This window comes from Triticum aestivum, chromosome 7B (genome assembly GCF_018294505.1).
Source record: "Triticum aestivum cultivar Chinese Spring chromosome 7B, IWGSC CS RefSeq v2.1, whole genome shotgun sequence".
Lineage (NCBI taxonomy): Eukaryota > Viridiplantae > Streptophyta > Magnoliopsida > Poales > Poaceae > Triticum > Triticum aestivum.
Genome location: NC_057813.1, coordinates 73,795,446 through 73,810,171, shown reverse-complemented (window position 1 = coordinate 73,810,171; position 14,726 = coordinate 73,795,446). Strand labels below are relative to the sequence as shown.

Below are 14,726 nucleotides of genomic sequence, written 5' to 3'. Positions count from 1 at the left end.
ACAGCTCAAGCCACATGTATAGTTTTCGATTGAAACGGAGCATTTCCTTGGACCAACAAAAGCCCGGAAACAAGAAGAACGGGGAGAGCAACGGCATTGCGGAGTCCGCCCATTTATCGTTGCCGAACCCACCGCCCCTCTCCGTCGCCTCCAAAGCCCCCGTGCCCAGGTAGGGCCGCGGGCCCCACTAGCCCCACCCTCCATACATACATACGCGCTCTCGCCTCCATTCCCACCCCGCAGCCAGCACACCACACCAGTCCAGAGACATTGCCCCCTCCCCGCCTCGTTTCCATCGCCACCACCCCGCCCACCGCCGCCGCCCGCAGCCATGCAGAGCCTCCTCGTCCCCACCGCCGCGGCCTGCGCGGCGCCGTCGTCGGCGTCGCGCCCCCGGCCGGGCCGCGTCTCCGTCCGCGCCTCGGCCTCCGCGGCGGCCGCGGCGGCCCCGCCCCGGCGGGAGACGGATCCGAAGAAGCGGGTGGTGATCACGGGGATGGGGCTGGTCTCCGTCTTCGGCAACGACGTCGACGCCTACTACGACCGCCTGCTCGCCGGGGAGAGCGGCGTGGGCCCCATCGACCGCTTCGACGCCTCCAAGTTCCCCACGCGCTTCGCCGGCCAGATCCGGGGCTTCTCCTCCGAGGGCTACATCGACGGCAAGAACGACCGCCGCCTCGACGACTGCCTCCGCTACTGCATCGTCAGCGGCAAGAAGGCGCTCGAGTCCGCCGGGCTCGCGCTCGGCTCCGACGCCATGGGGAAGGTACCAATCACACTCTCACTCACCCCAGCTCCGATCCAAACAAATGCTGCGCCCTGCTGCTACCTGACCAGATCAGGCGCAGATTAATGATAGTCTAGTGCCTAGCATTTTCCTACCAGATTTTCAGTCAGTACACCTGGTAGCTTTAGTCCTTGGAAAGTGCCCGTGTGGTTCAAAAATAACTTTGATAAGTAGATCGGATGGCCGCTTTCTCCCCATTTCCTTTTCTGAGATGCAATCTGTGAGTAGGATTGTAGGAGTGCTAGTGCAAATCCAAGAAGAATGAGCTGATAGTGAAATGGACACGTTGGAATTTGAATTGTGATGGTGACGTGCCATCTGATCTTGGCAAGAGGAAACAGCTGGAGCAAGTAGCGAGTAATGATCCCAGGGGAGTAGAACTTGAACAGTTAAGGAAGTACAATTTGGCATTGCGGGTTGTGATTCGTAGGCATAGTTGAATGTGATGATCTCATATGCAAAACAGAGGTGGAAGCATTTATTTTACACTTTGGGAGTAAATGGCCATAACCTTTTCTTCTCACTGTAAAAGCCTAAAAGGGCAGTAGTTGAATTCAGTCTTAAAAATCAAGATGCGTTCTCTCTTAAAGGAAGTTGTCAAGAGCGTGTTCTCTAGAAGGTGACATCTAACATCAGCAATAAGTACTCGTGCCAGTATATTAGCGATGTCACTTCGTTCTTTAGACTTCGTTGTAGGCAGATGGAGTGGTACAGCTCTATTTGGATTGGCAAAAGTAAAAAATTGATCTGTGTGGGTAGTAGCATCACAGTCAATTTTGAGCCAACACACTCTTTATTAAGAATGTCACTTCCTCTGCTTTACTCAGTTGGTGTATATCTAATTAGAAAGTAAGTGATTGTTAACTAGCATAAATCTGTTTTGTCATTTGATGTCGCTTGCACATTTTTTTGGCAAATATGCACACTAGGACTAAGCCAAGATACCATTTTGTAATACCAAACGTATTGGCTTTTCATAAGGTTGATACTAGCTTCATTTGTTCTATTTAATACTGCCTACGCTGCTACATTTGTTTGCACCATTCTGTTATATTTGAGAAAAATAATGTTTGTTGCTAAGTACTAAATGCTGTCTCTGACAGATTGACAAGGCCCGGGCTGGTGTACTTGTGGGGACTGGTATGGGTGGCCTCCAAGTGTTTTCTGATGGTGTTCAGAATCTTCTCGAGAAGGGCTACAGAAAGATAACTCCTTTCTTCATCCCATATGCCATAACAAACATGGGATCTGCCCTGCTTGGCATGGACATTGGCTTCATGGGTCCAAACTACTCTATTTCAACTGCATGTGCTACCTCGAACTACTGTTTCTACGCTGCAGCAAACCATATTCGCAAAGGCGAAGCCGATGTGATGATTGCTGGTGGCACTGAAGCCGCCATCATTCCGATTGGTGTTGGTGGGTTTGTTGCATGTAGAGCACTATCACAGAGGAACGATGACCCTAAAACAGCATCTAGGCCTTGGGACAAGGAGCGTGATGGTTTCGTCATGGGTGAAGGAGCTGGAGTACTGGTATGCCTTAGGAACATTATTCTGGTCCAGATATATTTTAGAATTAGGTTGATATCATATCTTTACTGAAATTTCCTTATCGTATCCTAGAGCCTTTAAACTGAACTATTTATTTATTTAAATGAATCTGTTCAATAATATCTTTTAGTGAATCTGTATGTTTTGCGGACATTATTCTAGTCCAGATTATATATTGAGCTTTTAAGGTATCATAGCTTCACTAGAACTTTTTTATGGTGATGTGTGTTTGGTTACTCAAGTGAAACTGATATTTTTTTATTTCAGCAATCTATTAAATAGCAATTTTCCATGGGTTTAGCTACTCGAGTCAACCTTAAATACTTCAATTGAGAGCATGTTGAAGTTTCGACGTTTTGATTTAACATTTGATGTTCTATAGATTCTTTTATGAAATTTTTATTCATTGTGCTTCTAGTCCCTTAATTATGTCAATTGAAACAGGTCATGGAGAGCTTAGAACATGCAATGAAACGTGGTGCTCCAATAGTTGCGGAGTATCTAGGAGGTGCTGTGAACTGTGATGCTTACCATATGACTGATCCAAGAGCCGATGGTCTTGGTGTTTCATCTTGCATCAGACAAAGTCTTCAAGATGCTGGTGTGGCACCAGAGGAGGTAACCGAAACATTTCAACCTTAGGACATTATTTCTGCAATTGTTCTTTTTTCATATGATATTGGCTAGTTCCCTCAAATATGATATTGGCTACCTTCATAGTTTGGCAGTTATGCGTGATCCTTCAAATTATTGTTTCCAGTTGTGCGTTGTGTATTTTGTCCATTTTGTATTCAGATTGGAAATCTTTTTATGCAATAACATTAAAGTCATCATGGCTGGCATGTAATTGTAAATTGTTAATGCCTATGTTTTTAAGGCGGTAAGGCGAGGCGAGGCGCTGGGGGGGCGCCTCACTGCCTAAGCGCTGAGGCATAAGGCGAGGCGACGCCTTAGAGACTTGTAAACAACAGAATTAAGTAGAATTTGGTAGGCATTAAGCAACTAGGCATACAGCCATACACACCTTGCAACTGATTGTTGTAGAGCCCCCATCCTCTTTGCACTTGCTTTTCTCCCCAACAGAATTCTGCATCAACATGAAGTCATGAACAAATATGTTAGAATAATGTATCACTTACCAGTGCACATTCCACAAAAAATAGAAATAAAAGTGAGGCAGCGAACAAAAGTGGAAAGAAAGATAGCAAGTATGAGTGCAACTGCAATCTGCAATGCATGGCATATTACATAACCATTAACCAATTCAAATGACACAAGTCCAGTAGTCCACATAAGACAAACAGAATAATAGATAATTCCAGCATAGCAAAAGGGATAAAGGTGGCCAGCTCAGCTCTCTCATGTCTCTCCACTCTCAAAGTCTCAATCAAAAGTCATCATCATCAAACTCATTGGCATTGGTGTTGTCTTCACCATCTTGGTCAACATTAGTTGGCTCTTGATCGTCATTGCTCACATCATCATCATCCTCAACGTAGTCTGAATCCTCCCCCTCCGCATTGGGCATACTGTTGCTCTTGCTTGTTGTTGCTGTACTGCAGAGGAGGAGGAGCTGCTGGACAGGAGGATGAGGAGGAGCTGCTGGACAGGAGGAAGAGGAGGAGGAGCTGCTGGACAGGAGGAAGAGGAGGAGCTGCTGGAGAGGAGGAACCGTTGGAGAGGAGGGGGAGGAGCTGCTGGAGAGGAGGAGGAACCAGATCTGCTGGAGAGGAGCCACTGAAGAGAAGGAGGGGGAGGAGTGTGTGGATTGGGGGCTGTTTCTCTCTCTCTCTCTTTCTCCCCTCTTACCTGTTGGCGCCAACATGATTCCAGTTTCCCGCCAAAACTCTGTTTCCCGCCTAAAACAGCTCCCCTGCCTGCCTGGCAAGCTAAGGCGTCCAAAATGGACTAAGGCAACGCCTCGGACGCCTAGGCAGACGCCTCGGACGCCTTATAGCTTAAGGCGGACGCCTTAGACACCCACCTAAGGCGAGGTGGACGCCTTGCCCTCGCAGGGCGCCCTGACGCCTAAGCGTCGCCTAGGCGACGCCTTAGGGACGCCTTGAAAACAGAGGTTAATGCCTATTTCTGTCATCTTTCCACAGTATATATTGTGCTTGAAAGGTTTCTGCGTTGCTGTTATAGAATTACAATACCTCTGATTGTTATGGTCTATTTAACATATATTGATTCAGGCACATACTGTAAATTTCTTGTTTTGATTGGCAAATGCTTTTGAAGAAGTTTCATTGATTGAAGTAAATCGCAAATGATTATTTGCAGGTTAACTACATCAATGCTCATGCAACATCCACCCTTGCTGGTGATTTGGCAGAGATGAATGCCATCAAGCAAGTCTTTAAGGACCCATCTGGGATAAAAGTAAACGCAACCAAGGTAATTTACTGTCCTGCCTTTGTTATTTGAAGGATATTGATTCATTGTCCCTTCTTAATATGACCGCCTTCCCCTCCTTGTGCAGTCCATGATAGGGCATTGCCTAGGTGCAGCAGGTGGTTTGGAGGCCATTGCTACTATTAAAGCGATAAACACTGGATTGGTGCATCCAAGCATAAACCAGTTTGTAAGTTTTGTTTACAATATTACAGCTAATTCAGTTAGCAGGCCAGCATGGCTAGAAAAACTAAGAGCTGCAATATGTTAACTGCAGGACCGGGAGCCTGCGGTTGAATTTGACACCGTACCCAACGTAAAGGTCGAACATGAAATCAATGTTGGTGAGTAGCAAATCCTCTGCTTTGTAGCGCTATCGTACTGTTCTATCTTTCCCCTTCCTCTCTTTCATGTTAGTTTTGGTATCACCCTGCAGGTATCTCGAATTCCTTTGGATTTGGAGGACACAACTCGGTGGTCGTATTCGCCCCATTCAAGCCTTAATGCGGTACATGCTCGACAAATCTTGGCCAGAACAGTGAAGGTTTTTTTTCAGGAAGCTCTTGAGTTATTTCGATGTGTTCTCTTCCAGGAAGCAACTGTCGATCTGACAGCCAGCAACATTACAGTGAACAGAGGATCCAAGATCCATTGCATTTTAGATACACCCATCCGATTAGATTTGAGAATACTGTGTAACCTTCTGCATCGCTTGCAGTCGATTCTACTTGTTTCCGTGTAATTTGTCATGTAGAAACAAACACTAGTTCTTCCGTTCCGTAGAGAGAGTGCATTGGAGGGCAAGGAGTTGTTTGTCTGTACTACCTGATCTGGGGGGGAATCTATATTATCACAATTTTTTGCTGTTTCCAGTCCCTTTGTAGTCTAATAAAAACTGTAATGTTCCAGTCTTACGGATGACCGCTCGGTCTAAAATGGTCATGCATCCTGAATGAAAGTTATGATTCTGTTGTGGGATTGAGCCGAGATTGAAGTCATTTGCAGCAACATCTGAAGGTGTACCATTTTACTGAGAAACTGTTCTAAATTCTACGTAGAATCTGAATACTTTTATTAATATTAACATCTTGCCCAGTTAATGTGACGTATGTTTGTATGACAGCACATGTCGTATAGTAGATTCCTAGAAGGTGGTCAAATTGTTAGTTATACAATCCTGTAGCACTAATGTTTGATGCAGCAGCATAAAAGTTGGTTTTGAAAAAGCTCATCAAAACATAAACAAATTGGATCTAGTTTCAAAGAGCTCATCGTCGGGTTTCCAACGATGAAAACAGATCATGATTTCTAACGTGTGGTTTGAAAGTTTGTTTAAAAAAGTTTTTTCAAACTAAGTTAATTGATTTCCCCCCTCGTGTTAGGTAATTTCTACTGCGGTTGGTGGTGGATTTCACGCCATAGGGAACGGTTGGAACATGTTTTTTTTTCAAGGCAACGGTTGGAGCATGTGGGAGAGATGGTAGGAGATCTTCCCAGATGTAGCGGACGCTCAATTGGACTAACGACCGCCCGCTAGATGCATCCATTTTAAAAATTGATTTTCTAAATGAAAAACATTTTTCAAATTTTGTACATTTTTAAGTTTTTAGGAATATCTTTAAAAATACACTAGACTTTCTAAAAGCAAGAACATTTAAAATTTAGGGTAAATTTTAAATTTGAGAGTTTTTTAAATATATTTTTTAACCTTACACCAAACATTTCCTAAAAGCACGAACATAAAAACTTTACGGTAAATTATATATGAGATTGTTTTATATTTTTAGGCATTTTCAGAATTTTGTGAATATTTTTCTAATCTTTCTACTGCAGATGAATTTTTTCTGAGAGAAACCAACTAAAAAGAAATCTGAAAAGAAAAACCGAAAGAAAGAAAAGCCGTCAGGGCGATAGCAAGCGGTACACGCATCGCAGAAGTAGGCCGGCCAAACACGCAGCGCCTTACTCCTAGTTTTCCCGAAACCCTAAAACCCCTCGCGGCGACTAGGGTTAGGCGACTCTGACGGCGCCGGCTGATCCCATCGGCGGGCCGCTCGCGTGATCCCGGCAACGATGGCGACATCAGGCGCGGGCAAAGGGAAACAAGGAAGCGGCTCTCTCCCTCCGCGCTCGGCCCGGGCGCAGATGGAAGAGGCGCTCGGCAAACTTGGGGCCTGTTTGGTTTGCATCCTAAGGTTACCACTATTGGAAATATGCCCTAGAGGCAATAATAAAATTGTTATTATTGTATTTTCTTGTTCATTATAATTTTCTATTGTTCATGCTATAATTGTATTAACTGGAAACCGTAATACATGTGTGAATACATAGACCACAACATGTCCCTAGTGAGCCTCTAGTTGACTAGCTCGTTGATCAATAGATGGTTATGGTTTTCTGGCCATGGACATTGGATGTGATTGATAACGGGATCACATCATTAGGAGAATGGTGTGATGGACAACACCCAATCCTAAGCATAGCACAAGATCGTATAGTTCGTTTGCTAAAGGCTTTTCTAATGTCAAGTATCATTTCCTTAGACCATGAGATTGTGCAACTCCCGGATACCGTAGGAGTGCTTTGGGTGTACCAAACGTCACAACGTAACTGGGTGGCTATAAAGGTGCACTACAGGTATATCCGAAAGTGTCTGTTGGGTTGACACGAATCGAGATTGGGATTTGTCACTCCGTATGACGGAGAGGTATCTCTGGGCCCACTCGGTAATGCATCATCATAATGAGCTCAATGTGACTAAGTAGTTAGTCATGGGATCATGCATTACGGAACGAGTAAAGTGACTTGCCGGTAATGAGATTGAATGAGGTATTGGGATACCGACGATCGAATCTCGGGCAAGTAACATACCGATTGACAAAGGGAATTGTATAAGGGATTGATTGAATCCTTGACATCGTGGTTCATCCGATGAGATCATCGTGGAACATGTGGGAGCCAACATGGGTATCCAGATCCCGCTGTTGGTTATTGGCCGGAGAATGTCTCGGTCATGTCTACATGGTTCCCGAACCCGTAGGGTCTACACACTTAAGGTTCGGTGACGCTAGAGTTGTTATGGGAAATAGTATGTGGTTACCGAAGGTTGTTCGGAGTCCCGGATGAGATCCCGGACGTGACGAGGAACTCCGGAATGGTCCGGAGGTGAAGATCGGTATATTGGATGAAGGGTATTGGAGTCCGGAATTGTTCCGGGGGTACCGGGTGACGACCAGCGTGTCCGAAAGGGGTTTCGGAGGCCCCGACAAGCGTTGGGGGGGGGGGCTTATGGGCTAAGGGGAGGGGGCACATCAGCCCACTAAGGGGCTGGGCGCCCCTCCCACCCCATCTCACGTAACCTGAAGGGTTGGGGCGCCTCCCCTAGGGCAGCCACCCCTCCCGGCTTGGGGAGGGGGGGGGGAGTTTCCTAGGGGGTGGGGGCGCCCAAACCCATCTAGGGTTTCCCCTGGCCGCTGCCCCCTCCTCTAGATGGGATCTAGAGGGTCGTCCTCCTCTCCTCTTCCTCCTATATATAATGAGGGGGTCGGAGGGCAGCCACACCCTTCCCCTGGCGCAGCCCTCTCCCTCCTCCAACACCTCCTCCTCCTCCGTAGTGCTTGGCGAAGCCCTGCTGGAGAACCACGAGCTCCACCACCACCACGCCGTCGTGCTGTCGGAGTTCTCCCTCAACTTCTCCTCTCCCCTTGCTGGATCAAGAAGGAGGAGACGTCCCCGGGCTGTACGTGTGTTGAACGTGGAGGCGCCGTCCATTCGGCGCTAGATCGGATCTTCCGCGATTTGAATCACCGCGAGTACGACTCCATCAACCGCGTTCTTGTAACGTTTCCGCTTAGCGATCTTCAAAGGTATGAAGATGCTCATCCTCTCCCTCTCTTGTTGCTAGAATCTCCATAGATTGATCTTGGTGTTGCGTAGAAAATTTTGAATTTGTGCTACGTTCCCCAACAGTGCATCATGAGCTAGGTCTATGCGTAGATTCTATGCACGAGTAGAACACAAAGTAGTTGTGGGCGATGATTTGTTCAATATGCTTACCGTCACTAGTCCTATCTTGTTTCAACGGTATTGTGTGATGAAGCGGCCCAGACCGACCTTACACGTACACTTACAGAGACAGGTTCCACCGACTGACATGCACTTGTTGCATAAGGTGGCTAGCGGGTGCCAGTCTCTCCCACTTTAATCAGATCGGATTCGATGAAAAGGGTCCTTATGAAGGGTAATTAGCAATTGGCATATCATCGTTGTGGCTTTGCGTAGGTAAGAAACGTTCTTGCTAGAAACCCGTAGCAGCCACGTGAGACATGCAACAACAATTAGAGGACGACTAACTTGTTTTTGCAGGGTATGCTATGTGATGTGATATGGCCAAAAGAATGTGATGAATGATATGTGATGTATGAGATTGATCTTGTTCTTGTAATAGGAATCACGACTTGCATGTCGATGAGTATGACAAGCGGCAGGAGCCATAAGAGTTGTCTTAATTTATTGTATGACCTCCGTGTCATTAAAAACACCATGTAATACTTTACCTTATTGCTAACCGTTAGCCATAGTAGTAGAAGTAATAGTTGGCGAGACAACTTCATGAAGACACGATGATGGAGATTATGGTGTCATGCCGGTGACGAAGGTGATCATGCCGCACCTCAAAGATGGAGATCAAAGGCGCAAGATGATATTGGCCATATCATGTCACTTTATGATTTGCATGTGATGTTTGTCATGTTTACATCTTATTTGCTTAGAACGACGGTAGCATAAATAAGATGATCCCTCACTAAAATTTCAAGAAAGTGTTCCCCCTAACTGTGTACCGTTGTGAAAGTTTGTTGTTTCGAAGCACCACGTGATGATCGGGTGTGATAGATTCTAACATTCACGTACAACGGGTGTAAGCCAGATTTACACATGCAAAACACTTAGGTTGACTTGACGAGCCTAGCATGTACAAACATGGCCTCGAAACACAAGAGACTGAAAGGTCGAACATGAGTCGCATAGTAGATACGATCAACATGAAGATGTTCACCGATGATGACTAGTCCGTCTCACGTGATGATCAGACACGGCCTAGTTGACTCGGATCATGTATCACTTAGATGACTAGAGGGATATCTATCTGAGTGGGCGTTCATTAATAATTTGATTAGATGAACTTAATTATCATGAACATAGTCAAAAGGTCTTTACAAATTATGTCGTAGCTCGCACTTTAGTTCTACTGTTTTAGATATGTTCCTAGAGAAAATTTAGTTGAAAGTTAATAGTAGCAATTATGCGGACTGGGTCCGTAAACTGAGGATTGTCCTCATTACTGCACAAAAGGCTTATGTCCTTAATGCACCGCTCGGTGTGCTGAACCTCAAACGTTGTCTGTGGATATTGCGAACATCTGACATACACGTTTTGATGACTACGTGATAGTTCAGTAATGTTAAACGGTTTAGAATTGTGGCGCCGGACGATTTTGAAACGTCGCGGAACATACGAGATGTTCAAAGGGCTGAAATTGGGATTTCAGGCTCGTGCCCACGTCAAGAGGTATGAGACCTCCGACGAGTTTCTTAGCCTACAAACTAAGGGAGAAAAGTTCAATCGTTGAGCATGTGCTCAGATTGTCTGGGTACTACAATCACTTGAATCAAGTGGGAGTTAATCTTCCAGATGAGATAGTGATGTTTCTCCAAAGTCATTGCCACCAAGCTACTAGAGCTTCGTGATGAACTATAACATATTAGGGATAGATATGATGATCCTTGAGCTATTCGCGATGTTTGACACCGCGAAAGTAGAAATCAAGAAGGAGCATCAATTGTTGATGGTTAGTGAAACTACTAGTTTCAAGAAGGGCAAGGGCAAGAAGGGATACTTCATGAAACGACAAATCAGTTGCTACTCTAGTGAAGAAACCCAAGGTTGAACCCAAACCCGAGACTACGTGCTTCTGTAATAAGGGGAACGGTCACTGGAGCAGAATTACCCTAGATACTTGGTAGATAAGAAGGCAGGAAGGTCAACAGAAGTATATTGGATACACATTATATTAATGTGTACTCTACTAGTACTCCTAGTAGCACCATGGTAATAGACACCGGTTCGGTTGCTAAGTGTTAGTAACTTGAAATAAAAGGCTACAGAATAAACGGAGACTAGCTAAAGGCGAGGTGACGATACGTGTTGGAAGTATTTCCAAGGTTGATGTGATCAAACATCGCACACTCCCTCTACCATCGGGATCGGTGTTAAACCTAAATAATTGTTATTTGGTGTTTGCGTTGAGCATAGACATGATTGGATTATGTCTATCGCAATACGGTTATTCATTTAAGGAGAATAATGGTTACTCTGTTTATTTGAATAATACCTTCAATGGTCTTGCACCTAAAATGAATGGGTTATTGAATCTCGATCGTAGTGATACACATGTTCATGCCAAAAGATATAAGATAGTAATGATAGTACCACATACTTGTGGCACTGCCATTTGAGTCATATTGGTATAAAATGCATGAAGAAGCTCCATGTTGATGGATCTTTGGACTCACTCGTTTTTGAAAAGATTGAGGCATGCGAACCATGTCTATTGGTATATACGCATGAAGAAACTCCATGCAGATGGATCATTTGGACTCACCTGATTTTGAATCACTTGAGACATGCAAATCATACCACATGGGCAAGATGACTGAAAGGCCTCGTTTTCAGTGAGATGGAACAAGAGAGCAACTTATTGGAAGTAATACATTTGATGTGTGCAATCCAATGAGTGCTGAGGCACGCAGTGAATATCGTTATACTCTTGCTTCACAGATGAGTTGAGTAGATTCTGAGTATATTTACTTGATGAAACACAAGTCTGAATTATTGAAAGGTTCAAGTAATTTCAGAGTGAAGTTGAAGGTCGTCGTGACAAGAGGATAAAAATGTCTATGATATGATCATGGAGATGAATATCTGAGTTACAAGTTTGGCACACAATTAAGACATTATGGAAATCGTTTCACAACTAATACCGTCTGAAACACCATAGTGTGACGGTGTCCGAACATCATAGCTGCACCCTATTGGATATGGTGCATACCATGATGTTTCTTATCGAATTACCACTATCGTTTATGGGTTAGGCATTAGAGACAACCACATTCACTTTAAATAGGGCGCCATGTAATTCCGTTGAGATGACACCGTATGAACTATGGTTTAGAGAAACCTAAGGTGTCGTTTCTTGAAAGTTTGGGGCTACAACGCTTATGTGAAAAAGTTTCATCCTGATAAGCTCGAACCCAAAGCGGATAAATACATCTTCATAGGACACCCAAAGCAGTTGGGTATACCTCCTATTTCAGATCCGGAAGCAAAAGTGATTGTTTCTAGAAACGGGTCCTTTCTCGAGGAAAAGTTTCTCTCAAAAGAATTGAGTGGGAGGATGGTGGGGACTTGATATGGTTTTTGAACCGTCACCTACAACTAGTGTGTAGCAGGGCACAGGAAGTTGTTCCTGTGGCGCCTACACCAATTGAAGTGGAAGCTGGTGATAGTGATCATGAAACTTTGGATCAAGTCACTACCAAACCTCGTAGGTCGACAAGGATGCGTACTACTTCAGAGTGGTACGTAATCCTGTCTTGGAGGTCATGTTGCTAGACAACAATGAACCTACGAGCTGTGGAGAAGCGATGGTGGGCCCGGATTCTGACAAATGGCTCAAGGCCATAAAATCCGAGAGAGGATCCATGTATAAAACAAAGTGTAGACTTTGGAAGAACTACTTGATGGTCGTAAGGCTGTTGGGTACGGATGGATTTTAAAAGGGAAGATGGACAATGATGGTAAGTGTCACCATTAAGAAAGCTCAACTTGTCGCTAAGATGTTTTCTGACAAGTTCAAGGAGTTGACTACGATGAGACTTTCTCACTCGTAGCGATGCTAAGTGTCTGTTGGAATTATATTAGCAATTACTGCATGATTTATGAAATCTTGCAGATAGGATGTCAAAACATTGTTTCCTCGACAATATTCTTGAGGAAAGGTTGTATGTGATACAACCAGAAGGTTTTGTCAATCCTGAAAGATGCTAACAAGTATGCAAAGCTCCAGCAATCCTTCTAAGGACTGGAGTAAGCATCTCGGAGTTGGAATATACGCTTTGATGAGATGATCAAAGATTTTGGGTTTATACAAAGTTTATGAGAAACTTGTATTTCCAAAGAAGTGAGTGGGAGCACTATAGCATTTCTGATGAGTATATATTGTTGACATATTGTTGATCGGAAATGATGTAGAATTTCTGGAAAGCATAAAGGGTTATTTGAAAAGTGTTTTTCAATGGACACCCTAGATTAAGCTACTTGAACATTGAGCATCAAGATCTATAAGGATAGATAAAAAACGCTTAATAGTTCTTTCAAATGAACACATACCGTGACAAGATTTTGAAGGAGTTCAAAATAGATCGGAAAAGAAGGAGTTCTGAAGGAAATATGCCCTAGAGGCAATAATAAAGTTATTATTTATTTCCTTATATCATGATAAATGTTTATTATTCATGCTAGAATTGTATTAACCGGAAACATAATACATGTGTGAATACATAGACAAACAGAGTGTCACTTGTATGCCTCTACTTGACTAGCTTGTTGATCAAAGATGGTTATATTTCCTAACCATAGACATGTGTTGTCATTTGATTAACGGGATCACATCATTAGGAGAATGATGTGATTGACATGACCCATTCCGTTAGCTTAGCACACGATCGTTTAGTATATTGCTATTGCTTTCTTCATGACTTATACATGTTCCTATGACTATGAGATCATGCAACTCCCGTTTACCGGAGGAACACTTTGTGTGCTACCAAACGTCACAACGTAACTGGGTGATTATAAAGGAGCTCTACAGGTGTCTCCAAAGGTACATGTTGGGTTGGCGTATTTCGAGATTAGGATTTGTCACTCCGATTGTCGGAGAGGTATCTCTGGGCCCTCTTGGTAATGCACATCACTTAAGCCTTGCAAGCATTGCAACTAATGAGTTAGTTGTGAGATAATGTATTACGGAACGAGTAAAGAGACTTGCCGGTAATGAGATTGAACTAGGTATTGAGATACCGACGATCGAATCTCGGGAAAGTAACATACCGATGACAAAGGGAACAACGTATGTTGTTATGCGGTCTGACCGATAAAGATCTTCGTAGAATATGTGGGAGCCAATATGAGCATCCAGGTTCCGCTATTGGTTATTGACCGGAGACGTGTCTCGGTCATGTCTACATTGTTCTCGAACCCGTAGGGTCCGCACGCTTAACGTTACGATGACAGTTTCATTATGAGTTTATATATTTTGATGTACCGAAGGTTGTTCCGAGTCCCGGATATGATCACGGACTTGACGAGGAGTCTCGAAATGGTCGGGACATAAAGATCGATATATTGGATGACTATATTTGGACACCGGAAAGTTTCCGGGTGAGATTGGGACAATACCGGATCACCGGGAGGTTATCGGAACCCCCCGGGAGGTATATGGGCCTTATTGGGCCTTAGTGGAAAGGAGGGGAAAGGAGCAAGGGAGGGGGCGCCCCCCAAGCCCAATCCGAATTGGGAAGGGGGCCGGCCCCCCTTTCCTTCCTCCCTCCTTCCTCTTCCTTCCCTCTCCTACTCCTAATAGGAAAAGGGGGAGTCCTACTCCCGGTGGGAGTTGGACTCCCCCCCTTGGGCGCGCCACCCCCTTGGCCGGCCCCCTCCTCCACTCCTTTATATACGGAGGAGGGGGGTACCCCATAGACACAACAATTGATCCCTTGGATCTCTTAGCCATGTGCGGTGCCCCCCTCCACCATAGTCCACCTCGATAAAACTGTAGTCGTGCTTAGGTGAAGCCCTGCGACGGTAGAACATAAAGATCGTCACCACGCCGTCGTGCTGACAGAACTCTTCCCCGACACTTTGCTGGATCGGAG

The 14,726-nt window shown here is 44.7% G+C and overlaps 1 protein-coding gene across 2 annotated transcripts; it reads left to right on the top strand.

The window, feature by feature from the left end:
• Positions 1 to 236: 236 nt before the first annotated feature.
• Positions 237 to 5,707, top strand: LOC123156046 (3-oxoacyl-[acyl-carrier-protein] synthase I, chloroplastic). Of its 2 annotated transcripts, XM_044574213.1 has the most exons (8): positions 237 to 766; positions 1,891 to 2,322; positions 2,785 to 2,958; positions 4,624 to 4,737; positions 4,823 to 4,924; positions 5,012 to 5,078; positions 5,171 to 5,242; positions 5,327 to 5,707. In XM_044574213.1, exons 1-7 carry the CDS (start codon positions 332 to 334, stop codon positions 5,236 to 5,238), a joined length of 1,392 nt encoding a protein of 463 aa, XP_044430148.1. In that variant the 5' UTR covers positions 237 to 331; the 3' UTR covers positions 5,239 to 5,242; positions 5,327 to 5,707. The 2 variants fall into 2 exon arrangements, with proteins under 2 accessions (XP_044430148.1, XP_044430147.1); XM_044574212.1 differs by having other exon boundaries at positions 238 to 766; positions 5,171 to 5,707.
• Positions 5,708 to 14,726: the final 9,019 nt, after the last annotated feature.